At 39.7% G+C, this 26,355-nt stretch overlaps 1 protein-coding gene across 1 annotated transcript in view; it reads right to left on the bottom strand.

Moving 5' to 3' along the window:
- Positions 1–2,882, bottom strand: part of CDH4 (cadherin 4) — a 453,267-nt gene extending 450,385 nt beyond the window's left edge. The window contains exons 1-2 of the mRNA XM_032198199.1: positions 2,732–2,882; positions 588–699 (exon numbers count right to left, since the gene is read on the bottom strand). Of these exons, the coding sequence (XP_032054090.1) occupies positions 588–699; positions 2,732–2,785 (166 nt within the window). The 5' untranslated portion in view covers positions 2,786–2,882. The remainder of the gene's footprint in view (positions 1–587; positions 700–2,731) is intronic.
- Between the last annotated feature and the right edge of the window lie 23,473 nt (positions 2,883–26,355).

Here is a 26,355-nt window from a genome sequence, read left to right as displayed (position 1 = left end):
AGAGACAGATCAATACACCGGATAATCTATTGTTATTTAGATTACGAAGACGTCTCAGAGTTTACAATCACAAAAGTGGTTATAATCCTGCAATTACTATAAAGCTAATTGGTAGTTTCTTTTTGCCTGTGTTTTCATGTTGTCAGTGGGGCAGTAATGAAAATGAATGCCACATTTGTGAACAGAATGTCTGTAGGCTTGTTTACCACATTTCCAACAACAACGTCTGCTTTATCATGCATTTCAAAGCAGAGATAATTTAAGGATCTCTGAATTTCATACATAAAAATACTTTCTAAAATATCAAATGTAGAGTCCCTTCAGACAGGGTGGGAGTGCGAGACTTAAAAGTGAAGTGATGACCTCGCATACTATAGGCAAACATCCACCTGAAGCAGACAGCACGTGGACTTCGAATGATTCATCTGTATTCAAAACTGTGCTCAGGTAAACCACTTAGTGTTTCATCCTCCTACAAACATAATTCTGCAGACAATTTCACCATCAAACCCAGCATCTTTAAGTCTCCTTTCACCTCCCCAAAACACAGTTATTGCAGCACCCATTAAGCATTTTATTCCACTTACCTTTCAGTAGCTTCTGCCCTTCCATGATACTTTGGGAGACGAATGCTGTGTAGTCTTCTTCTGAAAAGCCAGGCTTGCATGTGGCTCTAACTGTAAGATCCCCATCGCGTGCCTGCAAAATCAAAGCAAGAAAAGCACACACCATGACTTTTGTGGTTTGGTACAACGCCTTGTGCCCAATGACTATGTGTTTAGGCACGGGAAAATGTGAACAGTAAAGCAGTGTGCAAGTAGAAAACATTTATGTTAAAGTGCCTATCTGTTGGACAGGATCCATACTGTAGCTGCAAAAATAAAATGGGCCAGAAAATAGTTGCCTGAGTACAATAGAAATCATTGTTTGTAGGAAGGCTGGGATACTGGGCACTGTCAGAAGAGGAGAGGAAACAAAGAGCAGCAATTCATCAACGCGAGCAGCGCTTACACTGGAGCCACGCAAAGGCCTTATGTTGCAACACCCAAATCACCCGAGTTTTGCTATTGAGAAACTGGGCAAGGCCCCGGCCTGGAGGAGGAGAAGCACCCCCAGCTCGCAGCAGCCTCTGCAGCTCACAGCCTCCTAAAGCCCCCTCGCTTCCCCTGCAGCAGCCCCTGAGCTTCTGCCGGCTGCTGCCCTGTGACCCCCCAGGCTCTACACTTGCCCAGGCTGCAGGGAGGGATGGAGGGGAGCCCAATTAAAACCTAGCAATTAGCGCAGCCCCTTGCACATCCTGCGGGGGTCCAGGGGCAGCGCTCAGCTGCTCCGTTCTGACTTTGTACCATGCAGCCAGGGACAGCCCCTGCCACAGGGACAGGCTTGCCTGGCCGCAGCGGTCGGGGCTCCTTGGGATGGGGACACCCATCCCAAGCAAGGAGGGTCCAGACTTCCAGCTTCCAGCTCCCTGGAAGCACACCAGCCTGCGATCCACACCAGGTGATTTATGCACAAGCAAGTGCTGGTGGCGAGGGATTTCTAGCAGTGCTGGGCTGTCAGCTGGGCTAGCCAAAGCATCGCTTTGCGATGCCGGCTGCGCTCCAGACTCCTCCGGTCCCAGCAGGGCAGGATGAAGCCCGAGGTCCAGGAGAGCCACTTCCCAGAGAAAGTGCAACTCCGGGCGCCCACCCGCATCCCTCAGGCTGCCGACACGCTCTTGGGCACAGACATCGCAGCGTTACGGAGCCAGGAGGGAGGAGAAGCGGAGGGTCCTTTCGGACGAGCTTAGTAAGCAGAACGCAAGCCAACGGACTCTGCTAAAAAATCACGCCCGGGAGACGGATGCCAGCTACTGCATGGGAAGTGCAAGAAAGCAGCGGCTCTGGGGACTCTGACCGTCGCTGGCAAGACGTTGCAATTAGGAAACATTTCAAAGGGGCTGGCTGAAGATAACAAGCTCCGGATCGGAGATCAGCCCGTTGCCGTAACAGCGCTCGCTAGCCGGGAGCGCATCGGGGCCGCTCCTGCGCACCCAGCCCCTCCCCGGGGCTCAGGCTCGGGACATCGCCGACCCAACTCGGCGCTGGGGGATTTAAACAGGAAAATAAGCGGCTCCTGTCCCTGCTGCCAGCCCATGCACGGCGCGGAGCAGCGGCCCCGCTCGCACCGTGACACCGCGGGCAGGCACCCGGTGATGCTCCGCAGCCAGCCCCTCACCAGGGGGAGGGAATATAAAAATAAATAAATAATAACAATAATTAAAAAAAAAAAAAAAAAAAAAACGGAAAAAAAAATAAAAATAAAGAATAACCAACAAACTTTTCAGCCCGTCACACGCTTCAGGCCCCCTGGGGGCGTCGAGGGGCGCAAGAAAATAAAAGTTGGCGGCGGCGCGGGGCGGGCAGCGCGGATGCTCGCTCCCCGCAAGTTCAGGCGGCGCCGCGCAGCGCGGAGGGCAAGTTTCGCCGGCACCGCGGAGGTAACGGGCTTCGGGCGAGCGATGGCGCTGAAAATAATCACTGCAAAGAACATATATATATATAAAATTAAATAAATGAACGCATGGGTAAAAGGGAAGGGAGAGCCCGGGCAAGCTGCCGAGACGCCGATCCCCTCCCGGCGACCCCGAGCCCGAAGTTGCTGCGGATGCTGAGGGCTGGGGGCGGCAGCCCGGGGGGGAGGCGCGGGGAGCGCCGGTCACCCCAAAACCTCCCCGGGGCGCCCCACTTACCGCCGCCGAGCCCCAGACGAGCAGCACCAGCAGCAGCCGCGAGCCGGTCCTCATCGCCCCGGCGGCGCCCGCCCGCCGGGCTGTGGCGGTGCGGCTGGCCGCCCCGTGCCGCGCGGTGCCGGGGACAGCGGCTTGGCTCGGCTCAGCTCCGCTCGGCTCGCCGCGATCGCGCCCCGCTCCTGCCGCCGCCGCCGCTGAGCGCCCGCTCCGGGCTGCAGGTGAAGCGCTCGCTGCGCGCCGCCGCTGCCGCCGCCGCCAGGCCCCGCCCCCCGGCCCCGCGGGCACGCGCCGCCTTAAAGCGGCAGGCACCGCCCCGCCGCCTGGCGGGGCGAGGAGGCGGCTGTGGTAGTGGGGGTCCTGGTCCTGGTCCTGGTCCTGGTCCTGGTCCTGGTCCTGGTCCTGGTCCTGGTCCTGGTCCAGGTCCAGGTCCAGGTCCAGGTTCTGGTCTAGGTCCTGGTCCAGGTCGAGGTCCTGGTCCTGGTCCTGAACCTGCCCATGCTTTGTGGAGCTCTGCAAGCACACAGGGACAGCCAGCAAGAAAGCTCAGGGAAAAAAACTGACAGAAAAGCTAGAGTATGTAGGCAAAATAACAGCATATCTGAGGGAAAGCTATGTCCAGTGAGGGATAAACTAGTGTAACAGCAGGAAAAAATGTATCCGCTGAGGAAAAAGTAGGGTCTTCAGGGGAAAAAAAGTAAAGTACTCAGGGGAAAGGCAACCAGTGGGGAAAAATCTAATGCATCCAGGTGAAAAACTCATATATCTGTACGGACAGATCACACGGGAAAGATGAGTGGATTCTGTGAGGAAAGCCCAGCCTACGCCATGAGGAGAAGGCTGTGTGCGGGGGGAGAAGCACATCCACAGGAGAAACCGGTGTGTCAGTGAGGAAAGCTAATACACGAAGAGAAGAAAAGCGTACTCAGGGAGAAAAAAGCACAAATATCTGAGGAAAAGTGGCCTGCCCTGAGGAAACGCAGCCGCTTCGCTGCAAAGGCCTGTGGCAAATTTCAGCCGCGGGCAGCCCCTCACAGCGGGTCCCCCGCCTTCGGGCACTGCCCTCGCCTCAGTCCAGCTTTGGGCAGGAAAAGGGGAAAGGGAGGAAAAGGAACCGGCTCCTCGGTGGTTTAAATGACCCTGTCCTTCACCTCAAGGGAAACAGGCGTGTCAGGCCCGGTCCATGTTCACATCAGTAGGGTGTAAAGCTAACTCCACTAAACGAGAGGGTTCCTGCTGTAAAAATACAGGCAGATCAAAGCAGGCCTGGAAAGCAACACTCCAGTCAGTTTGGGTTTGCGCAGTACTCTGGAAAGGGAAAGCAGCGATTTCAAGTGCTAAGTACGGCTCCTATTATTCCCATCCAGCCTGAACCTGGCATCCAAATATGATCTTTTCCCTTTCCGAATGCAGCTCAACTCTGCAAATAAGCGTTCTCAGGCATGTATATTTTGTGCATATAAATCCAACATCGATTTGCATAAATAGATGCATACTATCTGATGTACGTGCAAAATCAGACATCGCAGCTGAAAAATCTAGCCATTAAACTATTCTGTTAGATTCACACATTTTCTAAGGAATGAGACACATAAATCCACTGACTGCATCTTTTGCTATTGAGTAGATTTAATAGCATTGTGTTAACACCTAGAGATGTTAGCGACAAACTGTAGTAAGCTCTGTAGGCACGTATAATGAAAAGACTGTTCCTATCCCACCAATTTACAGTCTTGGTGGATTATAGGGTTTGTTTAGTTTCTAAATTAGAATTTAAAATTTAGAATTTCTGAGTACATTATATAACATCAAATAAATTCCATCATTGTACTGAATTTAGTGTATACCCTTTTTTATGAAACTAACAAAAATAGTCAGTTGACAGTATGATAGCAAAAATAAATCCTTATATATACATACAATAATCTAAATTTGTTCCTTTTATTTTTATCCTAAATTCCAAAGTTTGGAGGAGGTTGTACTAGGCTGAAGGGCAGCTGCTCATGCTATGTAAATAGAACTACAAGTACTCTGGAGACTTCTGGGGATATTTTGGATTTGTGCAACTAAAGCGTGAATATTTCCTTCTGCATACCCATGGTCAGTTATTTTGACTCTTGCTGGACTACAGCTGTTGCTATGCATGTGCTCACTCTCTTTGATAACTTTGTTAATATGACAAGTTCTACAAGTATTGTCAAAATAAGTCTGACACCACAACAGATTGTGAAGAAAAGGCAGAGCAGTAGTGAAAAAAAAATAGAATTCTTCAACATGTTTACAGTTGATTCCTAATCTGATGGCAAATTGATTTTTTTCCCAAACTAGTTTGCCATCCCTCTTTCCTAAGCTGTAGTTACTAATTCTGTTCGTGGGGAATGACTGCAAATGGAGTGAGTTATTCTTTCTGGGTATGTTTTCCAATTGCATCTTCATTAACACTGACCTGTGTGAGACCAAAGGTAATTTCACAAAGTGAGGTGTTTCCAGGAGGATCAGATAATCCGAAAAGGAGAATACAAGTCCAGTGTTCAGCCAGTGGAAATCACTGGTTTATAGGTGTGGTGGTTTTCACTCTACCTTCTGCCATCAACCCTCAACACTGACGAAGTTCTGGAAGGAATTAAAGTTTTGCTAACTGATTAGCTAACTTCTAAACCATCTCCTTGTTTGGAAGCTATTAACGTAAAGTGTTCAAAAAATGCCCTCCTGCATGTCATTAAGGAAAATTAAAATATGCCATTTACGTTTTTGTAGCTACTGAACTTTCACAAGTTACTGCATTTAAGAGTACAGGACTGAGCTGGGGCTGAACATGCGTTATTTGAGAGGGTTAGCTTCAGACTCTTATTTCACTTTGAGTCTGCTGGGAGACTGGTTATCAATTGCTATTCTTGCATAAAAAAGGAAACAGGAAGCTCTCCCGTCTAACATACGAATGCTACAATATGTGGATTTAGCTGGATGAAGACATTTAAGAGTGTATATGTGCACATTAAATCAACTTGCTAAACACCTCAAGAGCAAAACTGCTGATCCTAAGAGCCAACTTGCTATACTACACAACGCTCAAGAGAATAAAAGGCTCATAGATGAGACATCTACAGAACTGACTGTGCCAAGATAATGAGGAGAACAGAGTACACAAGGGATTTTTCTCTCCTTGATGCACATACGTAATTCCTATTGACAGCAGTGGGAGTTGCACGTACATATCAAGGGGACAATAGAACTGTTAGTAGAGGAGATGAGTATCAGATGTGAGCTGTGTTTCCATGGGTAGAGAAAGAGAGAGGAAGGTGTGATCACTGAGGGACAGTACAACACACAATAAAATTGTCAAGCAGCTATCAAATACATGAAAGCATGGGAATAACAAATTAAATGGACAGGAAGTGAGAAAACAAAGTCTCAAGAGACTTTTCCCTTCCTAGCTTAGGGCTGATATCTGAATTTCTTATTTGGGAAATATTCCTGCTGGCTTAACCTGTTCAGTTCTCTGTTAAGTAAATGTTACACTGAACTCAACTACATACTTATGGCCTAGATGCTAAGGATAATAAGTGTTTTTATTAAAAAATCTGACAAACAAGGAGAAATGAAACATACATTGCGTACACCACACTTCAGGTATCTTCTATGTGATCTGATGATTCTTGCTTCTTAAATAGGAGATAGCTACTTAACTGGTGAATCAGAGAGTCATTATTACAAATTTTGGGTTGTGTCAAAAGCAATAACAAAGGAGTACATATATGTGCAACCTGCTTCTGGATTGATAATGGCAAACTATGAATTTGTGCCAGCAGTTCAAAACCAAAGTGAATGAGAAATGCCTTCAAATTTACTCCACATGTGGGATCTTTTTAGAATGTACAGGGCAGGTGGGACAGGATGAAACTGACGAGTAAAGTTAAAGATAAGACAAAGCTGTGGAGAAATTACTTATCGGGAAGAGATGTAAGTACCTACCAGATCTAGACAGAAGCCAACACAGGAAACAAAGAAGCTCCTGAATAGGAAGAGAATAGCCACAGAGGGAAAATAACTAACAGTAAAAACCAGACTTTAGTACCTTTATGTAATTCTTAAAAGCAACAGCAAATTGGAGGAACTATGCGAATGGTTGGGCACAGCTCAAGATCCTGGCTCTCTCTTATGATCTGGCTCCAGTACAAATCTAAAGACAAAATGATGAGTCACAGAGGAGAAAATGAATTGAAGAAAGAATACATAGTAAAAAGGAGTGCAGAACAAGGACAGAATATTCATTAACTAAGCTGATTCTGTACTCCCCTGCATGTGCTACCTGTGTGCAGGGATGGCAAGAACGATGCAGCTATCTTTCTGGTTAAACAGATCTTTTGAAGTCACATTTTCAGTCCTGCCAGATGTGCTGTGATGCCAAGGAATTTGAACTTTCTCTCTTTTACACTACCTTCTCATCAGTATGTTGTGGCTCCTATTGATTCTCCTTCTGAGTTAGTAGTGTGAATGGCAATGAGGAAAATATGACTTCAGAGGCCCTATAGAAAACCTTCCTGCTCAGTTAATTACAGTGACCAAGGGAGGCCAACGTTAGTGCAGTCTGACCTCCAATTATGAGGCACACTGTGGTCTCCTCACTGAACTGTGCAGGCATTGATGGCAGCTTGCCAGCAATGGCTATATTAAAATCAATTTAGAGATCCCAATTCTATATGTTTCACCATAGGTGAGCTAACACACCTTAAACTAATGTCATTCTTACTTTAGTATTGTAAAACCCAATTGACCTATGCAGAACTACTTTTTTATTATTATTATTATTATTATTATTATTATTATTATTATTATTATTATTCATTTATTGTATTCTTGCAAAAATTAAGGAATAAGGCAACAGTAGTCTGAGCAGTTTAAGATTTCTATCAATGCACTGAACTGCACTTTAATGCAGTGTTATTAAAAACCAGGAACAAAACAAACTAACAAACAAAAAATACACAGAATTTGTGTTATTCTCAGGAGATACAATGGGTGCTTATTTATGTCAAGATGCCCTTGCTAACAACTTCAGAGACAACCTGTGTGCCTCAGACAAAGAAAATCACAAGGGATGCCTAACACAGCACAAGACTCAGTTAACTTCCCAGGCTGCTCTGTGATGCAATGCCTCTTATTCACAGAGACAATGAAACCCCACCAGATTTAATGAAAAAAAAAAAAAAGATTAATATCCATTGTGCCACTTCACAAGTGGGTGGAAGACCATAGTTTCCCAATTTCCCAAGCAGCCTCAAAAAACTTACTGATTTTAAGGTGCTCTTCATACAAGCATGTGTTTAAGCATGATTGCGCCATCACCTCAGAAACAAAGAGTTACATAAAGTAGTCATCATCTAAAATGGTTGCATTCACAGTAGCCTTTGCATTATAACAGCAATCTGAAAAGAACATCATTGAAATAATATAAAACAAGTTATTTCCTTCTCATCCTCTCCATGCACCCTCCTCAGCGGCTGAGGAGGGGACACTTTATCTAACAATTCCTGCCTCTGGCCATGTTCCCACTTACAAATTCAACAAGATACCAGAGGAAGTGGCAGGATTTAACCTCTGAAGATCTACAGTTCTCTAATTTCTACTCTTTGACAAACAAACATTTCCAAATGAATATGATTGTAATTTAACTTTATGTCCCTGGGTTCTTATAGGGACTGCTGAAGGAGAATGAGGGTTTTCTAGACTCGCAATTTTCTGGTTTTGTTGTTTATAGCAGCAATTCTCATCACTTCACCATTTCCTTCCCTTCCCTCCTTCCCCCCACTTTTGGAGGACATGGCTCTATTGACATTGAAGTGCTCATATTAATACAATTTATTCCAGTCCAGTGCAAGCAACAATATTGGTAAAGAAACATGCTTTCATTTAGCAAAAGCACAGGGTACAGATCAGGCTTTCTTATATTATTGACAATGTGTGTTTTTCTTCGCTTAAATAGAAGTTACATTCTGAGCACTCTCTACCTTTTGTGGCTCCCAGCTTGTTTGTATGCCTCCCAAATATTTTATCCTCCTGAATATATCCAACAGTTTTAGCACCTCAGTAGATACTCTAAATAGTGTGTGTGTGTGCATGCTAAATGCTGAGGCAGAGCTCCTTGGAGAAAGCCAGTTACCTTTTAAAAAATAAGTCATTTTCTGGAGCTGTCAGCATTTTTGGTCAAAAAACACCTGGAAGACAAAGCATTTCACAGGAGATAGCTTTGACAGCAAATGGACATGGATAGTAGAACTGTAAAAATGAGGAAATTTGAAAAGAGGAGAAAGAGAGGAAGAGATGTGTAAGAGATTACTTTATGACAAAATATCACACTGAGAGAGATTCAGCATATTCCCAATTATAAAGGTAGTGAGAAATGTATCGAGTTTGTCGTTGTATAACTTCAGTCAAGTTCAAGATGTGCATGAAATTTCTGTGAACCTCTGAATCCCTGGTTTATCTATAAATGAGGGTAATAATATGGAGTGGAGGAGTTCTACTAATAACATAACATGCCTACGTTAAATAAAGCTGAGAGATGCAAGGAAGGGAACTATTTAGGAATTCTGTATGCATTGTCAAATGAATGATATGGACTGACTGTGAGCCAAGAATAATAAAAACAAAAAGTCCTCCACCCACACATACAGAAAGGAAGTGTAGACTCACGCGGGTTAAAATTTTGCTAACTACCACTGGCAGTCATCACCTAACTCTTCTGTTCAACTGATACTTTCTATTTCTGGACATTGGTGAGGTTCTTGCATGAGCCCAAAGAGTTCTGTCTACAGGATAACCGCCTCGTTTGCCAATGTCTAGAAATATCTGAACTCTAAAGATGATTTTTTCAAGCTCGTGCATTCATCTAATGCTATAATCTGTGATTTTCCTGTTAGCACTCATGAGTGGATCCTGAGGTCTCACATCACCAGCTACACACATGCTTTCAAGCCAGGCTCTAACTTTGTCTAGGACATGTGTAGGCACTAAAAATATCAGTACATCCAAGACAGGGATCCCCTGCCAACGAGTAATTGAGAGGCAGTGGATGAGGGTGTGCTCTTGGTCTCTGTGAGGGAGAAGTGCTGGGCAGGTGCCTGAACCATCTTCCATTGTGAGCTACAGGTGGCAGGCTTGTGGCACAGCAAAGCTTATTGTAAATGACATTTCTTCAGTTTTTGTGGTTGTGCTAATCCATCGTTAGGGGATGGCAAAATCATGTAACAGCTTGGGAAGAATCACGGGATTTAGATGGGACATTTTTATTACAACGTTTTAACAACAAACACAAATTATGCCTGGTATGAGTTACAGGCTGAATCAGGAACCTGTACTTTAGCTACCTGAATATTTTGACAGAATGGTCATTTACACAGCTGATCCTTAAGTCTTTTATGAGAGATAAACCCAATAACCTTGCTATGAAACCTCAGCAGGATGCAGATGCTATGATAATCCATATGAAAGCTACCACATTGTGTTGTACACTGTCAGACAAGTCAATTATTTTATTCCAGATCTAACATAAGCTTCTGTTTAGTAAACATGATGAGAGTCAAACTTTTACATATATATATATAAAGTGCTTAATTTGCATGCAAAATTGCTGTAAGTATGTATGCAAATAGGAAAACTCATGCACAGATGACTAATTAAGTGCATTTATGTGAGAAATTACCCAATGCACGCATGGATTCTCCGTAATTGTACACACAACTCAGATGTGCGATTGCATATGTATTTTGGACACATAACTGATTGAAAAAATTGTTTCTCGATACTGTATTGGAATAACTGATGCACATGATCAGAAATACGACATCTGATAGGACTTTTGAAAGAAACAGCAGAAACTTGTGATGAATTTTACAAAATGAATGGAATCTGCCATCTCTAGCACTACCATTTTCCAATTTCCTTATAACCATAACACATGAATTTATGGTTTGAAAAGAGCCATTTCTACAAGTACTGTAAGGAAACACTCAGCAAAACAAAATTAGTGTTACAGAACAAGAGACAGTAAACTTAAGCACGAGGTTTAAACCTTACTATTACCTGTCCTGTATGTGTTTTGGAAATAAACAGTAAATTTTACTTCATGTGTCTTGATTATGTTCCAGTTCTTCTCACCAGAGCAGGGTTTGCAATATGACAGGACAATATCCCTTGGAAAAGTTCGGTGCATTTTGTTGAAAATATTGGCATCAGTCTGTTTTAATGTTCCAGGCATTATCAGTTATTATAGGTTCCTTTACCTCTAAATACTGATTGATTTTCTTTGTATCCGAAAAGTTAGAAAGTTCATGCTAACACTATTAACATGCAGTACAGTAAACAAATTGTTGCAAGTGTCACATGATAAACATCCCTGACCCCAATCTCCTGTGAAGAAAACTACCTGTCTGTATTGTTTTGATATGCTCTGGCTGCTGAATGCAGGCATATATCTTCTTTGTGATATTTTCCTATTTTCTGTTCTGTGCATTGTATTCAGAACTGAGTATAATAGCAGTAAGGGTAGCACCTATTTGTTTACACAAGACGTACAACATAAGGTTTACTGTTTCTGTCAGCCACTAACATAGGCAAAGGATACCTGTCTGCCTTCTTGGGCACAGCCGAATCAGGCACACACACACACAGGGGACAGAAGAAAAGGGAGTGTGGTGTGCTGACTGCTTGCTCAGAGCCAAAGTGCAGTTGTGCTGGAGACAGACTCCCAGCAGCATTTTGAAATCTGAGGCTCTGAATGTAAAAAGTCAGAGAGAAGGAAAAAGGGACATCCTGTTTTGTTTTGTTTTGTTTTGACTTGGAACAAATTTTTTCGGATTAGATTTCGAGAGCTTTTCAAGTAGACTTTCTGCCACTAAGTGGTGCTATATACAGTACAGCATCTTTATGATACTGCATTTACAGGGAGGAATAAACCAGAGCACTGTCAAGCTGATTAGACTGATGTAGACACTTAACAAGTGTCCATTATGCTGGTTTAATCCTTCTGTGGCACTGGATAAATCAGGAGGAAGAACAGGCCAATCCAGATGATTAAAGAAATCCAAAGACTGAGCCCAGGCATGCAACATCTAAAATGGAGGAAAACAATTACAGAAAACAATTCTAATTTTTTAAAATCTTTATCTGGCTTATTTTGTCCCTTTTAAAATTATTAGTATTGTCTTCTCCAAGCTTATGGGTGTTTAAACCTGAAATACACACCCAGTAATACCAGAGAAACAAACTGGTTTTAATTAATACTTGCTATTATTCTCAAACAACTAATATTATTTTTAAAACATGCCCTACTTTATATCAATTTACACACACACACAAAAAGAGTATGTTCCTTCTGGAGTACATATCTACATGTGTATTTACCCCCTCTCACCCTCCAGAAAATGTGCACTGTAAAAATAGGATGTAAATTCGGAAGGAGAATGCAAGCTTGCAACTTTGTCTACCTCAGTCCCAGGAGAAGTGTAAATACAGCAGAGAAAAGAACTATTCTGACATTTTGATACCCATACACTCTTTTGCCCCAAGCAATTATACACGTTGCCTCTCAGTCGTGGCTGGTGCAATACATCCTGGGTATGGATCAGCTGAAAAAACTGTGCTATCCCAAGAATGGGATATCCAAGAATTCAGGAATCACAAGACTTGCCTCCTATTCTAAAGAAGAAGCAGTTTATTCAGCCTCAGTGGGTGAAGCAGCTTTCTCCTTTTCTCTTCTCTACTACTGGTATGTCCTAGAAAAAGGAAAGATGAGGAGAAAGGACGGAGCAGTGAACCATCACTCATGTTCCATTACCCCCTCCTGGTCCCAGACACAATCCGACATCTGGGACTGGGCATATTTGATCAGACCAAAGGACCCTAAAACATTTCCTCACTCTGAAGCCTGATCTATATGCCTATAGAGTTGTTCTGCTGAGCTAACTGCCTTTGGAAAAGAGGTGGAACTTCTGCGGAGAGGATTTGCACCTTCTGTGGGCTGTGTTTGTGTGCAGGGTGCCAGCTTATACACCGTCTTCCCAGAGAAGTGATTTAAATCAAGAGTCACAAGCTGAAAGGGTATCAAAGCTGTACAGGAACCGATTACTGCTATAAATTTTCCTGAAACAAACCAATGCTTTGCTGATTCTTTGGTTGTTTTCAGGTGGAACTATTCAGAAGATGCTAGTGTTAACTCACAACATTGACTCCTCAATATTTTTCATTTTTGCTCCATGAGATTATTTTTAGCTGCTGTGCATCAGCTCTGCTTTTGAAAATATTGATAGGTAGAAGTTTCAGGTTCTCCTCGAAAATAACAAATGATTTATTGAAATACACTGAAACAAATATATCCATAAAATTAATGTTCCTCCCCCACTGTTTTTAAATGAAGTTAGAGACAGATGCTAGAGACAGATGTGAATTTCTCAGGAGAGAAAGAAATATCACAGGTAAATCAGTTTTATACCAGAAAATCTGATAACAATGAATAGAAGAGATGAAAAATAAGTAAACTTTTAACAGAAGAATGAACCCTTTTCAATTTTAGAGGAAATGACAACACCCAATTAACTTTATATGAGTTATTTATATTATTAAATCATTTCTAAATCCCTCAAAGTAGCTAGATGTAAACACATAACAAGAAGCAGAAGCTAATTTAAAATGTCCTAAGGAGAGAGCAGGAGAAATGCAAAATTAGAGTGTCACAGACAAGGTCAGCTGCAGATTCAGAAGCAACATGATTCTTCTGACAGTTACTTCTTTCCCATGCACCTCTAAAAATATTAAAAAAGAAATCAAGAATTTGCATAAAACAATGATCTAACAGATAACTGTTAGGTGGTCCTAGAAATTATTCTCCATCCATATTAAACTTTTCACATATTAAAGTAATAAGCTGTCCCAAGCCAGTAAAAACTTGAAATCTCAGTAAATAAATAAATCCTAGATCAAATATATGAATTAGTTAACATATTGTTTCACAAATTTTGAAATATTTCATTTACATATTTTAAACATCCATTTACACGTTTTCAGTTGAAAATATATTTACATTGGTCCAAAATTTCTCTGGCAAGCGTTTGACTATCAGTGGGTTCATCATCACAGAGCAGATCCTTAGCACCTCTGCATTCCAAAATTGTGGTCCCACCTATCCAGCTGCCTTGCACTGGAAAATTAACCTAAAATCCTTTCCCACATGTATCATCCACCTCGTTCCTCGTTGGACCTGCAAGGACTTTCAAGTTATTTTTTGAATCTCTTCATTTAGGAGACACAAGTTGTACAAGAGTGCATTAGACAGTGAACACAGTCCTATAGTGATTTACTGTCTGGCTTTGGGAATTCACAGCTGTGTTTGCCCACAGCTGTTAATCCCAAGTTCAGTTCTGAAGCCCCTTCATCATTAAAGAGATGCTATATTTATGAGCAGTTTGATGCTGTTGGGGCATCAGTACTTATATTTGAAATCATTGCTGGTGCCAACACGAACATGCTGTGTATGTGTGCTATACCCTGTGTAATTGCCTTTTTCGTATACGCTCTCTGAAATGGCTTCAAAACAATGGTTCAGGAACTACAAGAATGTATTCTTCTTTGAAAGTCTAACTCAATGCTACTCTGGCTGAAGGCTGGCCATCTTGCCTACCTAAATCTACTACATTTTAATCAAGTTTTCAGCTCCTGCCAATTCACACTAATAAATTTTGAGAATGCTTGGTATACATCAGCCCATTGCTTTTATAAACTGTACAGCTTTTGGCATTACAATTATTGTTCTAATATTCTAAAAACTTGCTTTCATGGACTGTTTTATCTTTAGTAATTACTTGGAAAATGAATACAACTATTTACGTTGAAAGAACAATCAAGGGAAAAATCTGAAAATATGGCTTTATACTACTAAGAGACTAAGATATTACTTCTCAGTGTTAGTCTCACTAAAAACTTTTTAAAATATTAGACATAATTCCTGCAGTGGTAGAAATGGATAAGAAACTTGAAAGCTCCAGTTTGAATTTGCAAGAAGCTTTCTGCTAAGAAAAATAGAGATAATAGATTTGGAATATAAATGAAGCACCAGGTAGATTTTCCCACTATAGAAGGAGTACATTTTATATGTCTACTAATCTGCACACTACAGACCACAGAATAGTACAAATACTGCTTAAAATCAGAGAGAAAATATAAAATGCCATTTATGCCAAATATCATAAACTACTCTTTCAATCCTTTCATCTATCAGATTTTATGGGGAGTGGAGACAATAGCACTCCCTCACAGAAACTATAAAGAAGTTTAAAAGTGAAATCAATATCATAAGAGGAACATCTAGCTGAAAATATTTAGTTGAATCCCAAGCAATATAAAAGGGAAATGTTTCTGTTGGACTTAGGGTTTTAAATTGCTGTATGCTATCATGCAGTATGGACTGTATTAATTATCTAATTTAGACATTTATGTGGTCATCAGACAAGTGGGAACCTGGAGAGAAATCCCTAATTAAGACTTGGGAATTTCATAAGGAGCTGTTACTGCATGGTGATAAAATATTATTTTTGTCTTTATCTTATGAATGTGTCAGGGCAGATTATGTTAAACGCTACCTACATGCATAATCAGATGACATATCTCTGGCAAGGCCCACAGATAACAGTCTACAAATGCATATTTTTTATTTTACAGTTCAGTGATAAAAGAGGAACAAAACTTTCAGATTCAAAATGACAGCAAATCCATCTCAGCTGTGTCTTGGGTGTCATACCACCCGCATTTTCCTTAGGACAGGGGGACGGGGTATTTAGTCTGCACTGACAGTTGCAACAGCTGGAAGCCTGTTCCTCTTCACAGCATCTGGAACCATTCTGTTGGCATTGCTGAACCCTCCAGACATTCCCTTTCTGGTCCCTGACGTGCTTCTTATGCAATAAACCACTGGTAGGTGGATTAAAAACATCAGAAATTCAATTTTACACAAGAAATCCCTATCGGATTGCCGAGTTTAACCTTTACAAAGAGAGGAGAACAGGGCAGAGACTGGCCATTTAATGCTCCACATTTCATTCCATTCAGATTATAACCACATCTCTCGGCATTATGAGTTTGTTGTGAATGCAAAAACACCAGCTTTGAAGGTCTTTTTGTCTTGATGAGCTTCCTGGATAAAGTCAGAGCTGCTGTATTTTGTGCATGCAGCCTTCCAATCCTTATTCTCAACTGCAGGATTGACTTGGACAACAGCATTCATTTATGGATCTCCTTCCTCATTAGGTATTTTGACTTCACAAAGACCATGGCTAGCTCTACTGCTGAAGTAAATGGAAGTAAATACAGGGAAAAAAGCTTATGGGACAGTTTTATTTTTTATTTTATCCTCTTGGCATGCTGGTAACAACACTGTTGATATCAATGGCAAAACTCCTGCTGTATCTTCCTGGACCAGTGCTTAGCTATTACTGGAAAAGTAAATGCTTATAAAGTTATATTTTTATTTATTTATATATATAGGTATATATGCACTTTACATATATAATTATATATATAATAAAAAATAAAAATACAACTATATATTTGCATAACAAATATATATATATACACATTTAACACTACAATTCTATTTTGAGATTATTCAAAGCGCACATTGCTAAAACTCCATCACCTTCCACCTAGATAATATCTTTTTTTCATTTTCTGTTATTTACAAGTATGCATAATACAAACTGACAAGTGCTATAGCTGAGGAAAAGAGGCGAGAAACAAGGACCAAAGGTCTTTGCTAAGTTGCAGGATGAAAGGTGGCTTTGTATAATTTTGCAGGAAGGATTCAATTTCACAGATCTCCACACGAGAAATGGGGATATTAATGGGGGTTGGCAACCAGCAAACTCAATAAAACTCCTATTTAATTAAAAGTGCATAAGGCATTAATGCATTGTACCCCAGTTTATTTTTATTGGGCTGTATAGACTGAAGTGTCTATTACTCAAAAAAAGCACCTACAGTTGCTCCTGTGCTCAAACCCCACATTTGTTGGTGTACATCCGTTACCATCAGCACTTCATGGACATGCAGAATGATTCTACTTATTTCCCAAAACACAGACTTAGGTTCAAGCAAGTGATTTAGGAGAGTTGAGGTCAAGCATGCCCTCTTCTCAGGAAGCCCTTAGAAATCTCAGACCTGTCCTCTCAGCTCAGTGCGTGCTTCTCCTCATGCAAAGGATCACAGTGCTGTGAGGTAGCATCAGGAGAAATCTGTCAGATTCTGAAGGACCAGATATACCCAAAATATCAATGAGGTTTGGAGCCACCAGTATTTACTCGGTACATAGCTCTGTGCCTTGAGAGCTCCATAACAAAGGAAGTGAATAGTTAATGAATATTAACTATTCAAAAGGTACAGACACCTAGTTGAGGAATAAGTCACAGTGTGATGGCCTGAGTATAAGGATGACCTCACCACCACCAAATGATTAAAAGTAGAGCAGTATTTATTTTATATCTAATTCCCAGGTTTTAGGGAAAAGATAAAAAAGAAAAAAAAAAAGCAAAACCCACAAAAAACAACCAACCATACCAAAAAAAAAAAAAAACAAACACAAACAACCAAACAAACAAAAGCACCACCAACAAAAACTAAACCAACCATACAAAAAAGTCCCACGTTGTTTCACCTGATCATTACATGCCTGCATAAATAGGTGATGGAAGGAGCATGACCTAACAAAACTTATGTGGGTTTCATTAATGGAGTGCTCCAAAATAATAATAATAAAAGACCTACTGAAAATCTGAAGAGAAATACAAACTTGTAATAGCATTTTTAAATTATTTAATCATAAAATCACTCCTGAACTTGTTCGATATGAAACTTCATTACAGCGTGAAATGTTAATATAGAGTTCCAACTGCATCATAAATTACTGATTCCTTCAATGATGCATGGGCCTGTCCTACTGTGTCCAACTGCAATTTTAATATTTTCTTAAGAAATGAAAAATTGAAAAATTTGCAAATAATGGCATGATCCTGAAATTACTGCTTTAGGTATCACAGGTTATTAATCAGCTAAAAAGAATAAAAACATTACTTGCTTCACACAGAAAATGATGCAGCTTTTTTTTTTTTTTTTTTTTTTTTGTGTGTGTGTGTGTGTGTGTGTATGTGTAAAAAATCTAAATGCTTATTTTTGAATAGATCCATTAATAACCAATTCAAGTGACCTACCTTTCTGCAACATGACAGGTCTGACAGTCAACGAAGGAATTACTACATGTAACTGGCAATTTTACCATCAGAAACATTATTTTGTATACTACCAGCACCTTGTAACGACTTTAAAATGGCATTCACTGTTTGAAAGTGTAAAGTACAAACACTTGCAATATTTACTGACAAAAATTCTTATTTAACAACAATAGAAGCAAAACTAGTGGACTACCTATATGACTAGAGAAATCAAGGAAACTGTGAGGGCACTGTACTTTTTTTTTTTTTTTTTTTTTTAACAATAAATGTTGTAAATACTACCCATGCACTGTTTGGATTTTTTTTTGGTACTAGCCATGCACTGTGTGGACAGAGTACTGCTAGAAGTTTGGTGGTCTTCAGAAATAGTCCAGTCCAATCATCCACTTCAGTCGTCCAGTTTAATGGCTCCTGTAGATTTCAATATGAATGGGCTGAAATATAATTTTCTTTGCTTCATCGCTAATCAAAGCATCATAAAAAAACTGCAGAGCAGCTCTGCCATGGATGAATCAACACTTGCCTAGGAAATGTTTCACTTCACATATTAACACTTCTGTCTCGCTGAAAACTGAAGGTCCATGTTGTACATTATGTACCAAAGATTAACTGTTTGCTATCAGCACTGAGTAATAACGGGACAATCCTGGACATGAGCTAATAAACATTCTGCAAAAAAATAAAATTTATTTTGCATTCTCTTGAAATTTGGATACTTCTCTGCTCCAAAAGAAACCTGATTGTTGGCATCTAAGTCAGTAATGTTTATGTAGGTATGTATGCATGTATTTGGAAAAAGAAAGAAATAACTTTTATTCTAAAAGACATTTTTGTCACACAGTGAAAAGTTGACAGTCTGGAGATTCGATCACTTTGAAGGCACAACTAATAAACATTTCCAAATAAATTTATTATTTTGACCAGCACAAAGAACCTCACTCTCGCCCTTTTTTCCCTGTATTTCCATGTTTGTAAACTATTCAGCATTCTTTTAAATCTGTATCAGATTCAATCTAAAAACACTTCATGTCAATAAACGCACACGAAACAGTTCTGCTTTTTTCTAGGCTAGCCATCCAAATATTTGCTTGCCAAGAGGCAACGATGCTGAGCAATATCGTGCAAAAGTCTGTAATTTGCTCTATAATAACCTCAGTTTGCTTTATTTTTTATTTCTTCTGGCCATGAGACATGTCAGGAGTTTTCAAAGGCAACCCGTTGCCCAGAACTAATTGGCTGAAAATCACAGTAAGGGAAGAATTTCATTGTTTTCAACCATAATATTACACAACTATTTAGCAAAGGGAAAGAATAATGCGGAATAATTATTAATTGAAGAAAACACTCAGAACACATGAAACATGGAGAAACAAACTATTAGGTCCAATTATGCCACTAATGTGAACACTATTATGCAGTCTTTAATGAACGCACACTTGAAAGCTCAATTTTGTATTGGGCCATGGTTCAAAAACCAGAGACATCAGTCCCAAGCATGAACAGTGCCAGACTTCAGCGTACTGACAGCACTTCCACCAGCAGTCTGGATTTACCTTAAATAGCTTCTGTATAGCTCTGACTCAAATCCAACTTCATTTAACTATGGAAATGCAGCAAGGTCACAATGCAAGACAGTCTGCCTGCAGATAGCAGGCTTCCATTAGTCCATTATACAACCACACATGCAGGAGTTTAAGAGCAAAAGTACCGGGTATCTTCTGTAGCAGCAGCCATATCAGCCAAAATTGCCATAAAATCCAAAATGTTGAATTTGCAACTAAGTATTAAACCATAACATAGTCTGCTTGTGAATACTACTGCTTGGATCTGTAACTATGAACTTGCACTTCATACTGCAAAAATATAACTAGGAGAACTAATATAACCCAAAGTGTAGCTGGACAGTGCCCTGTGTCAATTACAGAGACCAGAATTAGTTACAGAGAGAAAAAATAATGTGTGTTTTGCTGAGAAAGACTTCTCTAGAGTTACAATTAAGATGAAATTTATTGCTTCTGCTTAACATCTGTTTTATTTTTATTCATTCTGGCAAAAATTATATCCTGGATCCAAAGCTTCAGCTTCTAATGTTGCGGAATAAATGTTAATTAAATGTTTGATATATACTCTTTTAAAAACCCACTAAAATTATGCAGTTTACTTAAAATAGGACTCTGCATAACACAAAGGGTGGTATCAGATTCCATAATGAAGTCTTTTAGTTCTCTTGAACTCTTTGCATTTAATGTGAAATATAAAGGAGTAACTTTAATATTTGTTTCTCTCTGGTATAAACAGAATGTGTAATGAGCTGCTGTGTGATATGAACTCAATGTCACTCAGAAGGCAACGCATTCACAGTTCACTTGTGGCTTTACCCCTCTTAATCTTCACCTTATATCTGAGATGTTCTTTCCCTTTTTCATGGATGCTCATTATGTATCTGTTACTCATTCACTTTGCTGGGTTCGAATAAGGATGGACTTCTAGATACGACATAATCTACCAAACGCTACTAGAGTAGCGAATGTTATTTGCTGAAAAGCCTCATCCTCGTGAACAGCTTGTCAGTCTGCTGGCTCCTCAGAGATCTGTTTCCCCATTAGTGCTTATTTCCCCGGTTGAAGATTTAAGGATTTTTTTCCACTGTCACAATAAAAAAAGAGGAAAAGGAAGCAGGTGGTGTCATTTCTAAAGTCCAAGTGTTTTTAATGATCGTGCTGTATTTCTTCAAGTGCAGAAATTTCAATTCTGATTAAAATGAAAAAATGACAAGCCATTTACAGACAGGCCTCCATTCTCCAAATACCCTGCTCTGAATACACAATATGTTTTCCTATATAATGCATGCACCATATTTCAATATTAATTATATGCAGGTCTCTCGTGGGTCACATGCTAATTATATCTATTTAGAATTTATCATGCTACTTCCAATAATGTGCTGTCATTGTGTCCTGTTGTTTTTTCTTGCCTGAGGCATAAGGAAGCTACAATAAACCTGAAAATATTGGCAAGAAGCATTAATTTTAAAACATATGGGGAAAAGCAGCACTAAGGGCCCAGTCCAATGCTCATTGAAATCAACAGGAATCATTTTATTAACCTCCAGGGAAAATGGTTTGAACCTGTTAAATATCAGCACTTCTATATGATGAGCTATGTGCATCTCTCACAATATAATGAAATGGTTATGTTTTAACCACCAGTAAATAATCAAGGAAGCCTTCAGCCTTACACCAGTAAGGATATACAATGAGAAATTTAAACATTGCTGATTCTGAGAAGGTTAGACTAGTACTAAATAACCACAAGATAAAGGAGAATCAAACATTCCATTTCCAGCCATCTCAAATGTAGCTTTCTCATACATTAATGCATAGCATTTTGTGATTACTGGATCTGTGCATCAGACAATAACAGTTATGACTGAATACTGTACAGTATTGGATTCAGATATGTCACCAAAAAAAAAAAAAAACAACACACAACAACAACAACAAAAGCTCTATTGCAAGCACTAAACATATCAACTTGTTTGCCAAACTTACAGACTGTGTTTTCCATTTCCTTGTACAATAACTGGTATAAATCAGTCTGCATTCACCAAGACATGGCATCCTCTTTATTCAAGGAATCCTTAAAGTTTCCTGCATGAGCCAGAACCAAAGTTAAGTGGTGCTCCCTTCACGCCAGCTGATGATCACAGAGACAACTCAGCAGAGTACCTCACTGCATATGTACAATTATTAATGCTGAAGATTTGCATCTGCTTTCAAAAAACAGGTGCCTGCGGGACTAAGCGCAGATAATGTGCAGAGAAGATGCAAACATTGAAGATCAGCAACTTGGACAAAAAACACACCTCATAACCTTTTTAGAATGCTTCTTCAAGCCTTCTAAATGGTTGCTGCTACATTACTAATCAACAGTGACACAAATTAGACAGCCAGTGACTAAGTCCAATATGTAGGACACTACCTCATCCAAATTTCCGTGCATCCTTTTAACTCATCTACTGCTACTATCAGTCCTTTAACTCTCTGTGCCTTTTTGGCTCATGGACCCATCACATCACTCCTCTCATTACTTCGGTGGTGTCTGTAAGCAGCCTGACTCCTGAAAATAAATCTCACAAGGTACAAATATGAACTAGCATTTACATGTCTGTATATCACAATGGTGGTGTTTTGTTTTTGTAGGTTTTTTTTTTTTTTTTTTTAAATCTATGATGAGATGATTTCAGAATGAGAAAAATGTTACCATTTAGCCCACCAACTGTATTTTTTGCTTATAGGTCTCAGCAGAGAGTAAACTGATATTCAGGTACAGAAAATGAATTATCTGAAGCTAAAAGTAATTTTATTCAGGTGGGCCAAGAATCAATAGAGTGAAAGCATAGTCATTACAGTAACTGCCCCAGCTTATGACAAATCCTCACTTGAAACTCGTGGCTAGATGGTCTCTTTCAGCAGCTCATATTGCAAAGCTTCTCTGGATGAAAAAGCAGTATGTATCTTCACTGTATGTTAGCTCAACTGTTCAGAGATGTATTCAAATGAAGCAAGCATGGATGCAATTTAGTTTTAACATCTAAGGTCATGTTCAGATTGTCCCACTTTGTGTAGAAATCTAACTGGAAAAAGAAGCTCAAGTCTGAGACTTTCACTTTGCTTACCTACATAGGAGTTAGCAGGGACAATTAAATTGGTAAATAAACACACATGAGAACCCAAAGACTCTATTTCCAACATCTAAAGGCACAAGACCACCTACTCTTATAAAGTTTATTGCCTCCATTCCTGCAAGACAGCATCGTTGTAGGATCCCTATTAGAATTAGCTCTGCCACATGAAACTGCAGTAGCACCATTAAATTCTGCTTTGGTAACTTTTGAGCAAAGCGGGGCTCCCCTCTGGGGTCTGTCTGCTTCTTTTCTGCCTTCTGGTCTCTTGCTTAACCCAGAAGATTTTGTTCAGTGCACTGGGAGAGCAGATGTGGCATTCCCAGCTGTAAACAAAGGAAGGGATCTTGTTGTTGCAGTAATCAGACTGCCAAATACCTCCATCTATAACTGATCTTACAAAGATTACAAGGCTTGGGTTGTATTCTGTGGGAGCAGCTCTGAGTGATCAAAGGTGTTGTGTGTAGATTTCCATATTCTGATGAGGTGAGGAAGAATTCAGACTCAGGAATGAGAAAGGAGAAGCAAAATGCCAGCAAGATGCTTCACAATGTTGAAGACTAAAAGCTGCATCCATGCTATGAAAAATGTGGCTGTTTCAATATGAATGAGTGTGAGTTTTAACTGTGGTCACCAGAAAAGCAGAAAGGTTTATAGGGCAAAGAAACACGCCAAGTGCAATATAACCAAAAGCTGATCCCTATCTGTGTATGGTGTCAAGGAAATGAACTAGCGATACAGCCTCAAGAAGAATCTCACAAGATAAGATTTTAATTAGGTTAAAATTAGCTCAGTGGTAAGACATTTTTTTCCTTAGTGCAAGAGTTCCTCCACTAAGGTGGTGGTTTGGACCCTTTGGGAATCTGGCTACTGTGGAAATTTATGGCATCTTTATGGCCTTGTGAAGATCATGTAAGACCTGATATTAGTCTGTTTTCAAAATACCTTTTAGGAAAAACAGACCAGTGCAATATCAGTTTGGAGGTGGATTACAGATGAAAAGAATTAAAAGCACATTTTTCAAATGTATGACAGAGGATTGCTATTCTAATTTGCCAGAACAGATGAAATACTGTTCCACTTAGATACTTCTGTATTTTTTACCAATGCCCATTTTTCTCAGAGCTTTCAGTGATGCAGATCAGACACACAGGAAAAAGAGAACATGTTAATTTCTGTTTTTTCTTCCTGAAACAAGAAACATTCTTTATGCAGGGGAAACTCCAAAGTCTGAGAGAAATTTCAGATATAATTTTTCCTTTGAAGGAAGGGTATTTTATATAAAGGAAAAAAAAAAAAAAAAAGAGTGTTCAAGTAAAACAAACTTAGAGTTGAGTGATGTTGGGAGAATAGAAATCTCTGTAACTAGAAACCTTTCCTAAAGGTAATGCCATCTCTAGGCATCCTTTTTCAAATGTAACAGAAAGAAAAGAGGAAGGCCATTAATTATAGCATAGTTTTAAATGTTTGCAAGAAAAAAGAATAAAGAATTTTACAGTGTAGGATATAGAAAGAAGAAAATCACTTCTGGTTGGAAAAAAAAAAAAAAGTAGCCCAGTCATAATTCATAATTGTACATTAAAGAAATATTATCCTGCACCTGTCAATACAGGAACAACATGCCTCCAGATGGTCAGACCCAAAGAAAGACACAAAGTTTGTAAATTTGAAATGAGAGGGAGAAAAAGATACCTTCAAACAGTGAGCTGTGAATAGACAGGACTGCTGTCAGCCTTTGGAAATTGTTTTCAAACCTCCCACTGTGAAAATATAAATTCAGAGTTACAGATGATTCCTAACATCAAAATCTGGAGTATTGTTAGTTTAGTTCAAAGTGTCAAGGTTTAAATGCAGCCTGGATGCCTTTTTTTTTTTTTTTTTTTTTTTTTTTCCCCCTTGCTCACAATTGTGTCAATCTGAAGCAAAGCTACTTTAGTTGGCAGAGACAAAACGTTGATGGAAAAACCTTACTTTAGACCATTCCTACAGCCTGATATCTTCAATAAACTATTCTCTTCTGCATGCAGGCTATGGTGCACTCAGCAACAAGGGAGAAATCCTGGAATTTTTCCATGTCCCTGCCTAGATGCAAACTAATGCTGTACTTCAGCATGAACATCACAGTATCATCTGTGCCACCCTTTTTACACCTGCCTGATCTTTCTGCTCCTAAGGCTGCTGAATCTTCAACACTACAGGCATGGGAAGGAAAGCTGACAAGTTGGCTAGACTGGGTCCATGCTTGTCAAAGTTTTCTGTCCATTTGAGATAATCCCTAAGGACCTGAGGACAGTTTATGCCTCTTCTGTCATATCTGTACACAGAAGAAACAGAATATTTATCCCATTAACCAATGACCAGGTTCAAAATAAAATCTGAGGCTTCCTCAGTCCCATACATGTTCCTTTCCTCACACATTCTTCTTCTCATTAATAAATGAGAAGAATAATTGAAATATACATTGCAAATATAATAATTTGACCATTCCTTCCTGAAATGGTTGTTCTGTGTATCAAGGAATTTTATATCCAAAAAAAAAGAATCCAATCCAGTTCTGCTAAGAAAAAATGACTGATTTGCACTTTGTTTTTCCTAAGTATATGTGATCTTCTTTTTTTTCTGCTAATGAATAGCCCCCATGCTATTAAGTATGAACTACTTCCCCACAAGTCTGCACATAGTTAACTATCAGTAAACATTTTCAGAATACATCTCCCACCCTGAGGATCCACACTTGATTTGGGTATAAAATGTTATTAACTTTGGCTCCTAGTACGAAAGGTCTTGATCAATAATTGTTTCTACCTGCCAATCTTATTTCTGTGTGTCTTCTAAGACACTTTTGGTGTGCTGCCAACACATTTGTTGTTTGTAAGCAAATAACACTGTATCATATACCTTAGATCTGTGTGGGTTTATCTTATCTTTTCATTAGGTAGAAGACTTTTTTTTTTTTTTTTTTTTTATCTCCATAGATTAGATTAGTTTAAGGTCACCCTGGAAAAAGAAAAGAAAAAAAAAAAAAAGGAAAGGGAGGAAAGGGAGAGGTGGAGGGGAAGTTAGGGGAAGGAGACGGGAGGGGAGGGAAGGGAAAAAGAGAGGAAGGAAAAAAGAGAGAAAGGAAAAAAGAAGAAAGAAGAGAGAATGTGAAAAATGAAAGGTAAAACAATGAGAAAGGCAAAGAAAGGAAAAAGATTAAAATAAATCTGGAAAATTGAACCAGATATGTTCTTACATAAGACATAACTGAACACTGCAACTCACTACCTCATCAAATCTTTCTTACTCATTTTAGATGTCTAGGAATAGAAAAAATAAAAGTACACAACCTCAGATGGGATCCTTTGGACACCTACCCGTATACTATCTCTTAGCAGTTCTTCACAAATACATTTACATGACATGACAAATACATGACCACGTTATTCAAAAGATCAAATAGGATGGTCAGAGGATCCTAATTACCTCACTTCAGAGTTTATTTGGAGTTATTTAAGAGGCAAAATCATTGCATTTTTTTTCCTTTTATTGATCACAATGAAAATACCATCAGATGTTAAAACAACACAGAGATACAGAAGCTAGTAGTTTCTGATCTTTTATTTTGGAATAGGCTATTCATAAGATTTTGTAAGCTTGTTAATAAGGATGCCAAAATAAAGGGTAAAAAC

This window comes from Aythya fuligula, chromosome 16 (genome assembly GCF_009819795.1).
Source record: "Aythya fuligula isolate bAytFul2 chromosome 16, bAytFul2.pri, whole genome shotgun sequence".
Taxonomy (NCBI): Eukaryota; Metazoa; Chordata; class Aves; order Anseriformes; family Anatidae; genus Aythya; species Aythya fuligula.
This window is presented reverse-complemented; position numbering and strand designations above follow the sequence as displayed.